Genomic DNA, 18,710 nt, shown 5'->3' with positions numbered 1-18,710 from the left:
AAAATTTCACAACAATTAATCAAACAAATATCTAAAATTTTTTTACAATTAATTTTCGCAATAAATATTTCATAACAAACAATCAAACAAATATCAAACAATTGTTCATCAAATATCAATTTTTTTCACAACAAATAATTAAACAAATTAAATTAGGTATAAAACAAATAGAAAAAAAGCAGGATAAATATCTATAATAAAAGATAAAAACATAAACTTAGAAGAAATTGAAAGAACAATAAAAACTTGATGTGAAACAGGATTCAAATGAAAACACGTTAGCAAATAGTACTCTTTGTAATGCTGAGTCAACATAGAGATGGAAAAGAAGTTGACGTGGATTAGTTTCCAATGGCTTAATGGCATCTTAGCTATGTTCTATTAGGTGGTTGTTGTTTGTTGACAGAAGGAAGGAAAAATTGTATAAATGCTTGTGTTCAAACCATTGAAATTTCATTTGGTGAGTTACATAGAGTTTTTTGGAAGGTTTATAATACATTAATTAAGTTCTTTGAGTTTTCCTTCTTATTTCTTTGAATTTTCTTGTTCTCGCTATTGGTGCAACATCAAAACTCAACAATTGACACAATTTAGAAACAATCTAAAATTGAATTTCATTGTGACACTACCTTTGGTTAATGAGGAGAGAGAGAGAGAGAGAGAGAGAGAGAGAGAGAGAGGGAATTGTGTCATTTTTAAGTATTTTGAGAGAGGGAGGGTTTTTTTTTAGAGAGAGATTGCATCTTTTATAGGTTTTTTATTATTATTTTTATTTATTAATGTATTTTTTTACATTGATATTCTAAAAAATTGATACTTATGTATTTATAAATTCAATAAAAATATATCAAAAATATAAAATTTAAAACAAAATATTATGAAGATCCATTATCAACCATATTATTCATTATTATCACTCAATATCATTTTTATTTAATATAATAAATATATTATTTTTATTAAATTTGTTTTAAACAGTGTCACATAGAATTAAAAATAAAAAAAATAAAAAGTATCAACCACGGTTTTTTGTTTTAGTTTTATATGTGAATTATAATTATTAGTATTTTAATTATATATATATATATATACATATATATATATATATATGCATTTTTGAGGGCCAAGGGTGTGCTTGAGTGTCCATTTGCCCCTCTCCCTTCGCCTATGCCTTTAATTTCATAGCCGCAATAGGTATTTTTGTAGATAGAATACTAAAGCAACCATAAAAAAAGTCATTTGTTGCTATTTATAATTTGATTGGATTTTTGAGTTATGAACATTATTCATCCATAGCAAATAGATCAATTTTGTTTCGATATGTTAATACTGTGGTAAGAAACAATCTATTAGCCACTATTTTTTAGACATATTAATATATTATAACACATAATAGCTAATTTTTCTATAAATATTAATTTATTGAAGCAACACTACAAAAATTATATACATATAGCAAATAGTAATTTTAAAATTTAATTTGTTATGAGTATAGCTTTTGTAGCTATAGTTGATAATATATCCCATAGCTAGATGTATACAGATTGTAGAGCTTTAAGAAAAAGTGAAATTGTGACAAAATCATGAATGCAAGTTACAATTTAAATTGCTATAGCCACTACATCATTTTTAATTTTTAGAAGCACATAGCTAGTGGGGTTTTTAAAAAACCGCCTCCAAAACCATGTAATTTCTTTTTAATACCAAGCTATGCAGGCGGTTTAACAAAACCCCTCTACTAATCACACAATTATTCCATAATACCCTCTCAACAAACCCTCACTCTCCCCTTCCTCATTCCCTTTCACGGTCCCCCATCATTCAGTGCCTCCCCTTAAATTCCCCCTCTCTCTCTCTCTCTCTCTCTCTCTCTCTCTCTCTCCCATCCCCATCTCCATCCCCAACCCTAACGCTAACAACGCCTCTCCTCCTCCTATGCCTCTCATCTTTGCCTTTCCTCTCCCTCGCCGTCGTCTAGGTAATCATCGTATTCGGCGACTCCACCATCGACACCGGCAACAACAACGCTATCCCCACCCTCCTTAAGAGCAACTTCATGCCCTACAGCCGTGACTTCCTTAGCAAACCCTACCCCACTGGCCAATTCAGCAACGGCGGCCTCGCCAGTGACTTCTACGCCGAGGCCTTTGGCCTCAGCCCTATTATTCCTGCCTATCTCGATCCTGCTTATACAATCAATAACTTCGCCTTTGCTATTTGCTTCGCCTCCGCCGGCACCGGCCTCGACAACGTCACCTCCGACATGCTGGTGATCAGTTCTCCAATCCCTCATGCTCGCTAATGCCCTTTCTTCCCTGCTTCTAAGAAAACCTCATCGAATAGAGAAATCAAGTCTTATTTCTCTTTAAACCTTTCCTTTTTTCCCTTCCTTCCCTTCGTTGTTCGATCCATCCTCTAATGGAGATTGCTACTGTTTTTCGATCTTTTCATGGTATAGTCACCCTTTTTTCTCATTGTCTATGCTTGTTCTTGATTACTTGAAGTCAGGCTGATGTTTTTAAAGTGTAATTGGTTAATATTTGATGAGTTTGCTATTGATTTTTTAAGTTGTGAATTGTTGCATGGATCTAACTTTTTGGTGTGATTCTGATGCCCTGTTTTTATTATGTGAGCTTATTTGTGTTTTTTTCATCTGAAATTGGTGTAAGGATTTGAGTTTTAGCTCTGATTTGATGCTCTGCAGTGAGATTTTTGAGTTTTATTGGTGAAATTCATGCAAGCATTGGATGTTTTAGCTTTTGTTTTGTTTTGTTTTTTTTCCAATTTTTAGGTTGTAAATTGGATAGCAGGACGAGGATCTAGGATTGAGTGTGATATGTGACTTCATTGGGTTTTTAATTTAGTTTATGCACCATTTGGCTGCTTGCCCCTTTTATTTACAAACTGTGGTGGCATTGAGAATATTTTGAGTGTTCGTAGTTAAATTTGATGACAAAAAAAAGACTGGATCTAATCTACTAGTAGATGTATGGAACTGATAACTGCTAAAGTGCCAAGCAAAGAGAAGATCTTTCTTATTGTGTTTTCACTTTTTGTTTATAGATATGACAATTTTAGAAGTGTATGGTAGTCGTAGTATTACACCACATCATTTGATCTTTCTGCCAGTTTATTTATGGAAGATCTCAAATGTGTAAGTGAGATGAATTGAGTAGATGCATGTATATATTCTGTTTAGTCATATGGGCCTGAATATGTAGCTCATAAAATAACAATCATGATATATGGATGATTATTCCAAATAATCTTGCCTTTGATTTTTTTAGTCATTGTTTACTCCCTTTGCTTGTGCTCTTTGTTATGTTGAAGTAGTTAAGTCTATATTCTTTGAAATAAAAATGATAGTGTTTTTTTGAATAGTCTTTTTATGCTAAGATATTTTTTTGCCTGGAAAATACTTATTTGCACTTTACCATGTAAGAATGCTGGGATCTACTATATTTTCTGGTGGATGCTAGCGCATTAGATACTTTGCAAAACAAACTGTATTTTCGTTGATTGCAGAAGGCTGTGAGATAAGTTCATATGTCTTTACTTATTGCTATGTGCCATTTGGACAACTCAGTAAACAAAGTACACCATTGAAAAACCTTTTGCAGCCTCTATCAAATAATGCTTTCAGAAAAGAGGCATTTTTCAAAGTTCTTTCTGTCGGCCATGGACTTGTAGCCTCAAAAGTGAACCATGGAGTATCCTTCCTACCATGTGTTAAAGCCTCTGAAGCTGCATTGGCAATGGCATCAAATGGTGAGAAAAATATAAAGCTTGTTTTATCCTTATTCAATAAAGCCTACTCTATCCCTCATTTTGAGTGGTAGGAGAGGGGGATGCCTGCGAAGGTGGAGGTCGCAGGCATACCAGGAAGAACGTCACCGGCGAGGTATGGATATTGGTGAACCTATGCACCGGTAGTTGTTGATTTGGCCGTTTAGGGTCCTGGGAATCTCCTGGCCGGCAGGCTGTTGGTTTAGGATTTAAATTGATGGCTGCCTATTAGTTTGTGGGCCTTTGATTCAGCCCATTGATAATTTAATTTCTTGTCTAGTATCAACAAATTGTCTAGTTCTTGTTGTGTTTTCTTATTAGCTGAATTGAAGAGCATTGTTATTATTTATATCACTAGCTATTTGTTCTTGTCTCAAGTTGTGTACCTTTTGTTTTGTTTGTTTTCCAGATGAATTTTCGAGATTATAGATAAACAATTACCTCTTCATGAAAATGGCTTTTTCTAAGCCTTTGTCTAGGATGGTGTCACAAGTTGTTCTTGATTTGGATGGTACTTTTGAATACCGCTTTTTTTTGGATTTTATTTTTTTGGGTTCACCTTGTATTTGTTTTTATAATTTCAGAAAAGTTTCTTCTTTTTTTCTTTTTATGCATTTGTTTTATGCTTATTCAGATGGAATTGTGAATGATGTCTTAAAGAGGTTTTTACTCAAGTATAACAAGCAGTGGAATACCAAAGTGGCACATAACCTAGTGGGGAAGACTTCAAGGGAAGCTGCTACCATTTTCTTGCAAGATTATGGACTCCCTCTGAGTGTTAAAGAATTAATGGATATGATTACCCGGTTGTTCTCTGACCAGTAATTCCTTTACTTGATTTTATTGCCCTTTCATCAGGAGTCAGGACATGGGAATACATAGTCATTTTGCCTCTCCATTTTGCTTGTATCACTATTAAATTTCTAATGTTTCATTTATCTAAAGAGTTTTTTTAATCCCCTGACTACTCCTATGAATGAATCTTTTTTCTTTGATTGGTTCTTCAACCCTTAATAGTTGCTAAACAATTGTAGCCTCTCTCTCAGTTTTGAGCTCTTGCTATGGAGGAAAGGACAATAAGAACTCTCTTTCTAAGTTCTCATCCTTTGATCATGTGAATATATTAATCTTTGGCTTACATAATATGATTTCTTTTCCATGAGAATATCAAATTACTAGTTGTGTTAGTGTTGTTATGGTTACATTTTCACTGTGTTATGTTTACACTTTAGACCCATTAACATGATTTAATTTGCAGGTGGTACAACATTAAAGCTTTTTCATGTGCCAATCGGTTGATAAAGCATTTGAGTAGTAATGGGGTTCCAATGGCTTTGGCTTCAAACCCACCAAAATTGAACATGGAAGGCAAAATTTCTGACCACCATGGTATTTGCACGCTTAAAACAAGAAGAATGTTTTTGATCCTCTATGTAAATCTAGTAACCTGACTAATTGCTAATTATAGTGCCTCTTTCTAGTTTATTGGTATTTTGTGTCTTGTCGCAGGATGGAAAGAGTCCTTTTTAGCCATTGTTGGTGGAGATGACGTTATAAATGGAAAGCAATCACCTGATATGTAAGATATAGAGATTGAGTTTTTAGTCTTCAGCCATTTGTACTATTTGTGGTTCTAAGTTCATGGTTCTAACCTTTTTGTTGTTGTCCTTTCAAAGATTTCCTGAAGCTGCTAAAAGGATTAACACTGAACCATAAAACTGCCTAGTGATTGAAGACTCACTGTAAGTGTTAACGATGCCATGTTATTTATTGGAAGTGTGTCAGATGTACATATTTACATCATTACTTTTGTTTGTTTGGATCTGCCGTAATTGTGCATCCTACTTTGTCTGTGGTCGCACCATGACATTACTAATGCTATGACAATCCACAAACATGCCTTCAGTTTTAGCCATATATAGTCAACCTAATTTCTTTGAAACATAATATTGACTTTAAAAATATAAAATCAAACTAAAATCTGAAAACATATATAATGAATGAGCTGAACTAGGTTGCGTTAAGTGTAGCATCACAAATGAACAGAAGGTATAACATGTACAAAAAATACATTTCAAAGAATATTATCAATGAAACTAGAATGCAGATTGTCTGTGATTTTACCATGAGATGTAGCACTTCGATAAGTTAGACTAAAGGAGTGGCCACATAAACCAAAGATCCGGTCAATTAAGTGGCATCACAATTTAGTTTAACTGATCATCATTTATAAATGAAACCAAAGTAGTTTGCTATTTACTAATAACTTGTCTTAATAGTGCAGCTTAAATTAATAATTTCCGCTACACTCACAAATTTAATCACACTTTTAAAGTAAGCAAGTTCTTTCACTATAATTTGAAGACATTGATTCACCATACCATCCAACATCACATGGTGATAACTGTAAAAAAATGGTATGTCAATAAAAATTAAAAAAAGTAAACAAGTCAGAAAGGTGATAACTGTAAAAAATGGTCATATCAAAAAGGATCAAGAAGGTGACAGAGTACTTAAACAAGAACTACTTGAGGCCACTGATAAACCCAATAATAACCAAGTCAATATAAAGAGAAACTTCAAAAAGCAATTATAATCTAGATGGCCTACTTGCAGGGGCACCAGAGTGTGATAGATTGCAATAGAAATTATTTAAGAAATCATGCTAGAATGATTTTTAAAAATACCATATCTTCTACTAGAGTATTCAGTATTTTTAGCAGTATAGACTGCACCGATGAGTAGTAGTTGTGTAAGTTTGAACAGATGGTGGGTTTCCATAGCTAGAAAAAAACACAACCAGATATAATCGAATCTTTTTGTACTAAAAATTAAATGGCATAGATCTTTCTAATTCAAAAGCAAAATTACGCAACCCCTTTTATTGTTCATAAAGAGTCAATAAATAATATTAATTTATAAGAAATTCTAGCTTGCATTTAGCTCATAAATAGATATGCTACTTTCGTACTGAAATAGAAGTCCCCATAACATTTTCCCAATATGCTGTATTATTGTATTTGAAAGTTTGTAACTAAAATGAAAGCCAACCAAGCTGAGAAAATCAGTGCTTACCGGCCAAAGATTTATTTTATAAATCCAAGACTGTTCCCATTTGAAAATGTTGGATTTACTTCAACTTCTGAACTAGGGAATGGGACTTCAGACTTATCAGCATGTAATTGTCTAGTCCTTTGGAAGCTAAGTACCTTAGAATTTTAGGAAGACATTATATGTCCTTATGTCTGTGGGCAAAATGATATGTTTTAATTATATATTTTAAGAAGAAATTTCCCAGCCAATAGAAGTTGTACAATTTTGTGTATTTCTTAATTTAGAATTTTGCAAGTGATAGTATTCTAATTATTGAATCTTTAGAAAATGTTGCAGGTAAACGACCCGGCTTGACTACCAATACTCCGCGTGAGCTGCCTAGAAAGCCTACAGCTTCGCATACTACTGTCTAAGACAGAATCCAAAGGCGAGACCCCTCATGAGTGATGTTGTGGAGACTCTTGAGCCCTTACAATGCAGTAGTGCAAGTGAAGTCTCAGCTCATACACCAATTCTTGACAGTCTTTTTGACTAAAAAAATATTTTGTAATAAAAATAGATAAATAGTGTAAAAATTTTTACATTTTGATTAATACACTTGAGCTCATTAATTGTCAATAAAAAAACCAATGAAATTAAAAATTAGAAATGTATTAAAAAGATTCATGTTTTTTTATATGCAGGTTAAAGAAATTTATTTATTATTAAAAAGAAAAAAATAAATTAAAAATTCAATCTAATTAATTAACAAATTTAGAGGCGGTTAAGACCACCTCTAAAAAGTATGAACTATATTAGAAAAAAATAATAGCATTAGAAGGGGTTATAACCACCTCTAAAACTATTGATTTGAGATAAAAAAAAAAATTATTAGCTATAGAGGCGGTTATAACCGCCTCTAAAACTATATTGAAGAGTAATAAGAAATTATTAGTTTAGGGTTATAGAGGCGGTTATAACCGCCTCTAAAACTATATTGAAGAGTATAAGAAATTATTAACTATAGAGGCGGTTATAACCGCCTCTATGCTTGTTATGAAAAACCGCTTTCGTAGATAAAACTTACCCCAACGGTTTGTACAAACCGGCTTTAAAATGTAGAGCCGGCTTGATACGAGGCGGTTTAGAGGCGGGTGAAAAAACCAACCCTATAGCTATAGAGGCGGTTAAAACCGCCTCTATAGGGCTTGAAAATCACCTCTAAAACCTTTTTGGTGTAGTGTTGGAAAGGCATATAGAAAACCCCTATGAACTTATTTAGTCTGATCAAATGCACTGTTGGTTGTTTATTAGGCTTGGGTGCATGCATGGAATTGAAAATGAGGAGCTATTATGGACAGATGTATTGAGATGCATTTGTTTTAATTGTGCATTTTTGAAATATAGTGTTGTACATTTTGAAGAAAAATTAGTTTTGTATAAATTAACTATCATTGTCATTATGATTGAAAACTTTTTGATAATTGTTAATTCCGATGTCTAGAAGATTGTGGTATCGATCTGAGAAGACCTTGCACTCTTATGGGTGTTCTATATATGTGTGCATTGTTGTCTTACCCAGAGCCCATTCTGCAGTTCCAAAGGTGAAATTTACATGTCTAGGAATTATCTTGCAGTGAAAATATTGAGAATGAAAGGAGGAAATGTTCCTTCGTATGTTTTTTTTTTTTAAATATAAAAATCAAGATGATCACAATGCTTACTGAACATTATCATATCAGTATAATAAAACAAGATACAAAATGTCTAAACATATAGCACATGGTGATGACAATGCTTCCCAAAAAAATGAATCACCAAAACCGAAACAAAACACAAACTAAGGAACAAGCCAACAAGTGTGCACACCTTGCATTAGCACTTGGAAAGAGAACAAATACATATTATGATGTTAAGGCAAGTTAGACCATGCCAGATGAGAGTCCTTTTAAAGAACAGCTGGTTAAATCTCAATTCCATCAGCCAACATTGCAGTAATTTATTCCAGAAAGTGAATAAGCAACAGAGGATTGTACTCATCCATGGAGTGAATAAGTAACAGCAGGAGCAAAAATAAAAAGGGCATGTAACAAAGGATTGTATATATATATAACAGAGCTGCACAGCAGCTAAACTATAACAGACTCAATAGAAAACAAACAACAAGATCAAACACACGAGACCTTAAAAACTAAGCCCAAAGATGGTGCAGATGTTCATCAACCATTGTGGCCTCTCTCCCCTCAAATGAAAAAGGGACAATTGTGGAGAATTCCTTCCTTCAGCAGCAGCTTTATCAGAGATAATGTTCCATTCCATGGGGATCAACTCCACTTGTATGTCCTCCTCTTGACTGAGCAATCTTTTAATGTTGTTGATAATAGTTGAAATTCGCCAGTTACTCTGCCCCTCTTGATCTTCAATGGCATGTAAAACTTAAGCACAATCTGTAAAAATTCCACCAATCTTGACCCCTCCTTGAGCAACCAGCTGAAGTGCCCAATCCATTGCCTTGGCCTCTGTTTCCATGCCTGATTCAGCTCCATAACTGTTGACATCATGCCATAAAAACTCTCTTGTCATTTGAGATAACGATGAAACCCATTCCACCTGTTTGTGTCCTCACTGGACCAAGAAGCATCAGAAAACATCTAGAGCAAGAGTGGAAATCTAGGTTTTAAAAGAAACTTCCCATTTTGAGCTTCATCCCACTAATGTATTTTTAACGTGATTGATGGTCCTGTAAGAAAATCTTCCAAAAATCTAGTTGAATGCCTTTGAGACATTACATCACATCGGGCTTTCCAAATCAGTGGTGCTTTCCAGTCAGCCAAAGAGTAGCAGCCATTATAGATGCAGCTTGATTTGGATGCCTGTAATCCTACAAATTCAGCCATCCACCATCTGCAATGTTCCCTCTTGCACTGACATTGGTCCCTAAATAAACATTGATGAGAATCCCAAATATCCCTGACCTTAAAGCAATTGAGAAACAAGTGATTCATATTTTCAAACTCAGTCCCACTGACAGAAGACACAGAGAGTGGGAGGAGCCATGTTCATGAGCATTAAGATAATCATAAGTCAAAATTCTACCATGAAACAAAAGGCAAGTGAAGAATTTGATTCTAGAAACAACATTAAGCTTCCAAAATTTTAATTAAACATTCTAAGAAAAAAATCTTCCATATTCCTGCTATTCAAATATTTGTAATTAGAGGAAGAAAGTTTGTTGCTATTGGCAGGAGGGTACCAAACCCAAGTATATTTTGCTAAAGAAGCCGAAGGTAAGAAATAACAAAATAGAACACAAGACAATTAAAACAACAAATTAAACTGGAAGCAGAGATCCTCCAGCCAATGTCGATCAATTCTATCATTGTATCTGGGGACTGGTTCAAGATCTGTTTTTAGGTTTTGGATGTCAGCTTTGTAGTCCCATGCGATTTCCTTTTTGAAAATTGCTGATAAGCTGCAGGATTCAGGACAATCACAATAGATCCTTTGAGGGTTCCATCCTTCTTCAATGCAGAAGCCAAGAGCAAATTTGATTGCATTAATTTCAGCTCTAATAGGGAGTATTTGTGGTGGAGTCATTGGATCTTGCAAGGAGAATATATTTGTGATTTGCTATGACAATGAAACCCAATCCAGTTTTATTTGTCTCTGCTTCCCAGGAGGTATCAGTGTAAACAGAGATAAAAGGAATAGAAGTTTTAGAGGTAGAGAACTTCCTCAAAGGATTTTGATGAGCTTTGAAGTAGTTAATTTGCACAGTAAGACCAGGCAGGCCTTGTCAGTTATATTTTGATAGTTGGGCTTCCAGTTTTTGAAGAGTGAGGTTGCAACGAGATTTCCAAATGATCCAAAGTAGTTGTGGCAACAAGGGCTTTGATCAAGTAGTTGCTCATGGGACTATTAAAGGTGCAGGTGTATCCAATTCTCAGAGCTGAGGAAGTCATTGTTTGGATAATTTCAGGTTATGAAAGAGTTTATACCAGCAAGGTTTGATTTTTGTTGCAGTTCCAAAGCTGATGACTGGCTGTTTCAGATTCTAAGTCACAGAACTTTTGCAACGAGCATAGGGCCCAATATTAAGATCATAAAGATAAGCGCCAGTTGTCCGATTTCCATGGCAATTTTCCAGATAAAAACATTGATTCGACAAATAACACATAAATTCCAAATCTGTAGCCAACCATGCCAAGTAGTATCAGTGCTTGTGTTAAGATGATCATAGACCACTGAAGCAGTTGTAGTTTTTAAGAGAAAAAGGGGCCCTAAACCAAGTATTCTGAGAAGAAGGATCAAAAATGATTTTGTTGATCCTCTCCTAGTCCAAATTGTGGTCGAAAAACAATGTTCAAAGAATTTCTATGGAGATTTCCTTGAAAAATGAGATCATCAAAATTTAGAGAGTTCAAGGCAATATTCATATTCAGATAAGTGGGTTTAAGAGCAATAGGCATATCCATGATACAAGGGTCTTTCCAAATATTAGTCTGAGAAGGATTGCAGGAAATGATTTTGAAATTGTTTTTAATAACATCAGCATTGCTACAAATGCTTTTGTAAAACCATGAAGTTTGAGAAAGAACATTTCTATTCCAAACAGTGCGATTTCCATACTTTTAAAAATGTCCACACAAATTCTCTCCCAATTGGTTGGATCGTAGGTGCGACTACCCTGTCATCAGGTCACCAACTTCCTTGACCTTCCGGCACTGGGCAGGCGTCTTTGTTATCAAAATTCAAGATAGAGAAAATATATTTTGTCATGAGAGAATGTCTAGCATGCTTGAGATTTATAATTCCTAAACCCCCATCAGGCTTGCTAAGTGTAGTAATAGTCCAACCAATGGAGTGAAAGCCACTTCTATTGCTTTTCCTACCCCAAAGAAAAGGCCTAGCCATTTTTGCTATATTGTCCAGGATAACATCAAGAATTGCCATAACTGAGAGATAATAGTTAGGAAGGGAGAAAATGCAACAATTCAGAAGAACAGCTTTGCCAATAGTGGTAATAGAAGAATGATTCAAAGCATGGATAGTGTTTTGCACATGGTTGTTGAGAAAGTTGAATTGATTAACTAGGAGTTTTCTTGGGGAAATAGGGATTCCAAGATAAGTAAAAGGGAAATTGCCAAGTTTAATATTGAGAATATTATAGATAGATTTGGCAATGGTTTTATTGCACCAGGAGAGTAAATAGGTGGTTGATTTGTTAAGGCTTGCTTTCTGACCAGTAAGATCTTGGTAATATTGAAACATAAGAGACAATTTTTAGCAGCTTTTCTGGAGGCAGTGGTTATGATAATAAGATCATCAGCAAGCATTAAGTGATTGAAATAACGGCTTAAGGAGCTACAGAAACCTGAAACAAAATTGGTTGCAAGGGCCCTATTTAAAATAGGAAACAAATTTTGGGTAACAAGGAGGAATAAAAGAGGATAAATAGGATCACCTTGTCGAACCCCTCTACTTCTATTAATACAAGAGATAGGAGTGCCATTGATTAGGAAAGAGAAAGAATTAGAATTTAAACAAGCATGAATCTAGGAAATCCAGCAATAAGGAAAGGATATTTTTTAGAGGTAGCATGAACTAGAATAGCTTTCCACTCTATGGTATCAAAGGATTTTGCTATATCTATTTTAGCAATCATCCTAAGGGGTTTTGAGGAATCAATTTCAATCGAATGAACAACTTCCTGTGTGTGTTGCAATGACATTGTCATAAGTAAGCGACTCGTAGATATTCATTTGTTCGGTCCCAACAAGCTTATTAATAACATGCCTAAGACGATTTGCAAGGATCAAATAAATTGTAGTAACACATTGCATAAGGAAATCGGGTGGAAATCAGTATGACATGAAGTTTGGGCTTGTCAAACTTAGGGATAAGAACTACAAAGGTCTACCTTAAGACTCGAGGAATTTGGGAAGTTTGAAAAGAATTGAGCAAACAAACTTTGAAGAAGTGATCCACCAATGGCATTCCAATATAGAATTCAATAGTTAAACCATTAATTAGGGCCGGGCTCTACCGCATTGAATTTAAGGTATAAATACTTCCCTCTTGTTGATCGAGTTTTGGTTAGATCAATCTTATCCTCTCTAAAGAGAGTGACAAAGTCATTAGGCATACAGTATTTAAGAAAAATCTAAAGTCCGGATTAAGAGAGAAGACCAGAGATTGCAATAATAATTTAGGAAGCAACTTTCAATTTCAAGTTGAGTTGAGTAGATATTACCAGTGGTACCCTTAATATGTCTCTCTTTGCTGCGATGATGCTTGATTTTTGACTGAATTATGAAAAGTATCGAGTATTTTGATCACCTTAGTAAAGCCATTGAGTTTTGCATGTTGGGCCCAAAATATGGATTTCTATCTCAGCAACGCATTATGACGATTATATAGAGCTCTGAGCCATATAGGATACCACAAATCAGTGGAATTTGTGCTTAGCTCTTCTGGGTATTAGTGATCTCTCAAAGAAATATTATGAAGTTCTGTTTCCAAAGAGGTCATACCAGAGGTCCCATCCATCGACTAGTTAGATTTAGTGCGTAGTAATAGGAAAGGAGTGCATGTAAGAAGAAGAATTAAGATTCACAAGCCTTAAGAATACTGTATGTGGCGACCTTTTATAGTCCAACCAATAGTTTTCAAAATGAAAGATTTTTGTTTTTATGAAAAAGAAGGGTTTCGAGCTATGAGAAATAAGGAGGTATAGTTTGAATTGGTACAGAAAGTGTTAAGGTATACAAAGGATAAACAAAAGAAGGTTTTACTTTTTAGTATATTTTTAGTAGAAAACAAAGTCGGAACTTTATCGACCTTGACTTAGGAATTCAAATGCAAAACAAAGGTTACAATATAAAGAGTAGAAAAGCAAAAGCTAGTTGATCTGACTAAATCATTACCAAACATTGAATGAAAAAGCAAAAGTAAGATAAGCTTAAAACAACATGAGAAAAGTAAACATCCAATCACAGCCGAACAGGTTTTCGTTCCATCCTATCATGCAGCAACATTCCCATGCAACGACACAGTGCCATTCTGTCTCTATTAAGTCAACTTCGTGAGGGTCGAGTAGCAACCTTCATCATACTCCTTTACCAACCTTGTACACCTAGTTCTCGACACTGCTCAAACTTGTAGTTTGGTAGGCCTTTTGTGAAAATGTCTGTTTTCTGGTCATGTGTGCTGCAGTGGGAGATGCAGATGGTTTCATCTTTAATCAGGTCGCGAATGAAGTGGTACCTGGTGTCTATGTGCTGTGCGTGCCATGAAGGATAGGATTCGGTACTATGGAGATTGCGATCTATTGTCACACCAAAATGAGTCAGGTCCTTCTGCTTTCTCGCTACGTCACCCAGAAGATGACTGAGCCACTGACTTCACCACGAAACGCACCGCTGCAGTGAAGATGGTATTCACCTATGCCGGATAGGGTCATCACTAGTTGCTTCTTCGAACACCACGCTGAGCAGCCTCGGAGCCGAGAGAAAAACCCACCCAGTAGTGCTTTTCGCCTATCGCCTAGGATCCTCCCTGACCATCGCCGGAATATCCGCATAAATAGAATTCATCATTCTTTGCATAATGGATCCTATGTCCGATGGTAAAGCCGCCACGTAACGGAGTATCCTTTTGACCGCCCATAGTGGATGTTTTGGTAGAGATTGCATGAACCGAGATACCACCGAGATGCAAATTTTCACATGATGTCCGGATGAGTGTGAGAGAGATACGTAAGACTCCCAATGACTCGTCTGTATGTTTGGAGCACATCTACCCTACCGTAGCTATCATCACGCATGTAATTTTTCATTTAAATTCACCGCACTTGCAATAGGGTTGCAATGTAGCATTCCGGCCACGAGAGGTCTTTCAAGGGTAGTCATCATGTGAAACAAATGCAGAACTCATCCCCTGCTGAACCACTCTAAGCCAATAAAAGTATCTCAATTCTGCCTAAGTCCTGACATTTCTCAAACTCTTTTCATCATATTTTCTTGAATTGTAGTAGCATCTCAATGGAGCTTCCCATGTAGATAATATCATCTACACACGTGCATAATAGAAAGATGTCTCGAATTTTGATGTTTTCTCAGACATTGCTGGCTCATTTGCACTTCTTGTGAAGCCCAGCGAATGAAAGTGTGTGCATCAATCCTGCATGCACTCAGGCTCTAGGGGCTTGCGAAGACCGTAGCGCCTTATGAAGTTTGTGAGACTTGTTCTTCCTTTCCTCTTTTTATGACAAATCCCTATGGTTGCTTTCCAGCATACAGACCTCTTCATTTAGTACCCCATTTAGGAACGCCTGCTTTTGACGCCTAACCTGATGAATGATCCAACTCATTTGAGCACCAACAAAGCAAAGAAAAGCCCGACTGCCTCCATTCGAAAGCAATGTGTGAGAATGCTTCCTCAAAATCGATTCCTTCTATCTGACAGTAGCCTTTCACGACAACCCTAGCTTTCTTTTTGAGGAGAGTACCATCAAGATTATACTTTTGACTTGTAGCACCCAGTAAGATCGATGGCTTTTCTTCCTTTCCCAAGACACCGCTAGCCTCCGTGTATTATTCTTTCGATTGATTGCATCTCTTCTGCATGGCATCAAGCCATCCTTCCTCTTGATAGCTTCTTCATAGGTTATTGGGTCTCAGAGCTGTTAGAGCAAACAAACATGCATTGTAAATTTCAGATAGGCTTTTATACCTTGTTGGAGTGCCATCATCTTCGACTGGGTTCTGGGTATTCGAAGTTGATGTGTTGTTTTGTTGTGTGTTATGATCCCGATGCATCATTTGCCATTCATTTGATCGATCGCGGTGGTGGAGAGAGCTTCGCATGATTGGATGAACCTCCTTCATCCTCGTTATCAGTTTGCACATAGTTTTCTGTAGTCGAGTCAACATTCTTTGACCAATTCCATTTCTTTTTCTCAAAAATTTTACGCGCCCCTCGCCGACAAGGACACGCCTCGAGAAGGATCAAAGATCTTATACGCCCTCGCATCATCACAATAGCCAATAAAAACTCCCGGTGTTGATATGGCGTCGAGCTTTCGCCTCAGCTAGTCAACCGCTGAATGAGTCAAACATCCAAATACCTTGAATATCCACCTTCGGCTGACCCCGCCAACGCCTCGCATGGAGTTTGGTTTTCAGGTACCGTCGCCGGAGAACGATTACATAATATGGACTGCAGCCGCACGCCTCCGCCTGAACTCATTGCATCAACACTCTCCTTTAACATAGTTCATGCCATTTCGTGACGGTCCGACTTCCTTTCCTCTCCGCAAACCCCGCTTTTGGCCGAGGAGTGCGAGGTGCAGCTTAACTCACGCCGAATTCCGGTAGAGCTCGTAGAGATTGGAATTCTCTGACGTAAACTCGCCGCCACGATCGGTGCGAGTTTATTTTACAGTTCGGGCGTAGTTGCTTTTCCACGAGGGAGCTTGAAAAAGTTTAAATTTCTCAAGGGTGTCGACTTTCTTTCGAGAAAAATATACCCACTATGTCTTGAATAGTCATCTCTAAGCAAGAAGAAAATAGAGATTTCCTCCGAGGGATGGGGTTTGCATTGGTCCCACCAAGTCACCATGAATGAGGTCCGCATGGGGCCATAGCCTCTCAGCTCACCTCACAGGAAATGACAGTGCCGCTTGTTTTCCAAAAAGAGCAGTCTTCACATGGCTCTATCTTGGTGATTGTTGGCAATCCAACAACAAATGTTTCTCTCTGCAAGACACCTTAGGCTCCTCCGATTTAAATGCCCGTATCTCTTATGCCGAGATCAGACTGCTCTCTTCATCTCCTTGCACAATGTGTGCCGAATGTACATCGCCCCGCTCAAGAGGAAATACCATGAGAGGTCATGCATACCGAAAGCAACTATGGCTTTTGACGAGCATCACCGATGATCACATTCTCCTCTGAGAAGTTTACTTTCATATCCCGAAGTTCGTTAGTTGCCCTACACCCAAAAAGATTGTGTGCAGGTGAGGAACTCACTGAACATTGGTCAGTGTAGTCATTTTCCCGCAGCTAGAATGCAGGACAATGGAACCAACCCCACAAACATCTAGGGTTTTTCCATCCCCCAGCCTAATTATCTAGTTTGATACCTCCTTCAGGTCTTGAAACAGCAGCTTGTTCCCTGACATGTGGTTAGAACAACCACTATCACATCAGCCACAATCCACTTCAATTCTCTTCATGTGAAGCCATGAACAACAACCCTTCATCGACCACCTTGACATCTTCAATGAGGTTAACTTCTTTGTTCTTGTACCGGGATTGGGATTATATGTGCCCGAACTTCATCTAAGCATAACATTGCACTCCTTTGTTTTGCTTGTTGCTTTCAGGTGCGCGACCTTGGCCTTGATCCGAATTCCGCCTGACCCGCGTCACCTCTTCCTCTCGTAGTAGCCTCGACCACGACCTCTTTCTCCACGGCCACTCAAGCGCCACGCTTTGCACCCTTGATATACAAGGCCTTCTCCTCCGTGTGGTCTTGTTCTACATCTAATCTCCCTTCATGTCCTCTAAGAGATCCACTGAGTTCTTCAATGGTGAGAGAGCTCAGGTCCTTTGATTCGATGATGGATGACACCACATGACTAAACCTTGGAGTCAAACCCGAGTATCTTTCCTGACAATCGCAGTGATCACCGAGCTCCTCCTCCCGAGGCTCGACATGGCACACTCAGCTTAGCACCGCTCAATGTAGTCATGTACCTTTTCTCCGGTCTTCATGCGAGTGTTCTCAAAATCTTATCGATGAGAATGAAGCAAAGCAAGTGCGTTCTTGGTGAAACCTTTGATATTCTCCCTTCAAGATATCCTGTGACTTCTTCGCGATTCCTCGCTTGTGATATTCGAATGAGAACCCTTGGCATCAAGTGCTGCTCAGATAGACAAAGGGCCTTTTACGCTTTCTCTTGATGTTCTCCGCTCTCTTTGTGCTCATCTTCTTCTTCTTCATTGTACCCTTTCTCAACCATTTCCCCATAGATCACGAGAGAGAAGGATGGTGCTCCATCTTCAAGCTCCAGCAGGGTTGTAGCCATCTCCATTAAAGCAGGCACAATGACTTGAGAGGAACCAAGCATTATCGCCATTTGCGTACCATCTTCTTTCAAGGTTGATCTCAACGCAGCTGCTCTGATATCACTGTTAAGGTATACAAAGGATAAACAAAGAAGGTTTACTTTAGTATATTTTAGTAGAAGAACAAAGCTGGAACTTTACCAGCTTGACTTAGAATTCAAATGCAAAACAGAGGTTACAATATGAAGAGTAGAAAAGCAAAGCTAGTTGACTGACAACGCACACAAACATTGAATGAAAAGGCAAAAGTAAGATAAGCTTAAAACAACATGAGAAAAGTAAACATCCAATCACATCCGAGCAACGGGTTTTTCGCTCCATCCTATCATGCAAAGAACATTCCCCATGCACCGCATACGTGCCATTCTGCGTCTCTATTAAGTCAACTCGTAGAGGGTCGAGTAGCAACCTTCATCGTAAAGATGATGATTAGAAATATTTTGAAAATATAAAATCCAAGCCGAATTAGTGAGAAACCCGGGTCTAATCGGCCCTACAATGAAACCCGAGAGCCGAAAATTTGAGAGAAAGCTTTTGTTTTGGAAGCATAGTGCCAGTAAGACCCACCCCTGTGTTCTTCAGGGCTTAGTAATCACATTAAAATCTCCGAGCTAAGAGCCAATGAGTGTTAAGAGAGGTCATACCAAAGAGAGAGATCCAAAGTTTTTTGTGTTCCGATACTACCTAAGAATTGTATATTGTTGTGAGAATCCAAGTGTTACCGCCCGTGGAAATAATGAGATGGAGCGCCAGTCTGGA

At 37.2% G+C, this 18,710-nt stretch overlaps 1 protein-coding gene across 4 annotated transcripts; it reads left to right on the top strand.

Moving 5' to 3' along the window:
• The first annotated feature begins 2,342 nt into the window (after positions 1-2,342).
• LOC120265514 (bifunctional riboflavin kinase/FMN phosphatase-like) lies at positions 2,343-7,458 on the top strand. 4 transcript variants are annotated; one of them, XM_039273446.1, is made up of 7 exons: positions 2,343-2,452; positions 3,621-3,768; positions 3,840-3,901; positions 5,045-5,175; positions 5,296-5,365; positions 5,463-5,528; positions 7,177-7,458. In XM_039273446.1, exons 2-6 carry the CDS (start codon positions 3,706-3,708, stop codon positions 5,500-5,502), a joined length of 366 nt encoding a protein of 121 aa, XP_039129380.1. In that variant the 5' UTR covers positions 2,343-2,452; positions 3,621-3,705; the 3' UTR covers positions 5,503-5,528; positions 7,177-7,458. The 4 variants fall into 4 exon arrangements, 3 of the variants coding, with proteins under 3 accessions (XP_039129380.1, XP_039129379.1, XP_039129381.1); XM_039273445.1 differs by having other exon boundaries at positions 7,165-7,458; XR_005537671.1 differs by lacking the exon at positions 3,840-3,901 and having other exon boundaries at positions 7,165-7,458.
• The last annotated feature ends 11,252 nt before the right edge of the window (positions 7,459-18,710 follow it).

This window comes from Dioscorea cayenensis, chromosome 7, assembly GCF_009730915.1.
Source record: "Dioscorea cayenensis subsp. rotundata cultivar TDr96_F1 chromosome 7, TDr96_F1_v2_PseudoChromosome.rev07_lg8_w22 25.fasta, whole genome shotgun sequence".
Lineage (NCBI taxonomy): Eukaryota > Viridiplantae > Streptophyta > Magnoliopsida > Dioscoreales > Dioscoreaceae > Dioscorea > Dioscorea cayenensis.
This window is presented reverse-complemented; position numbering and strand designations above follow the sequence as displayed.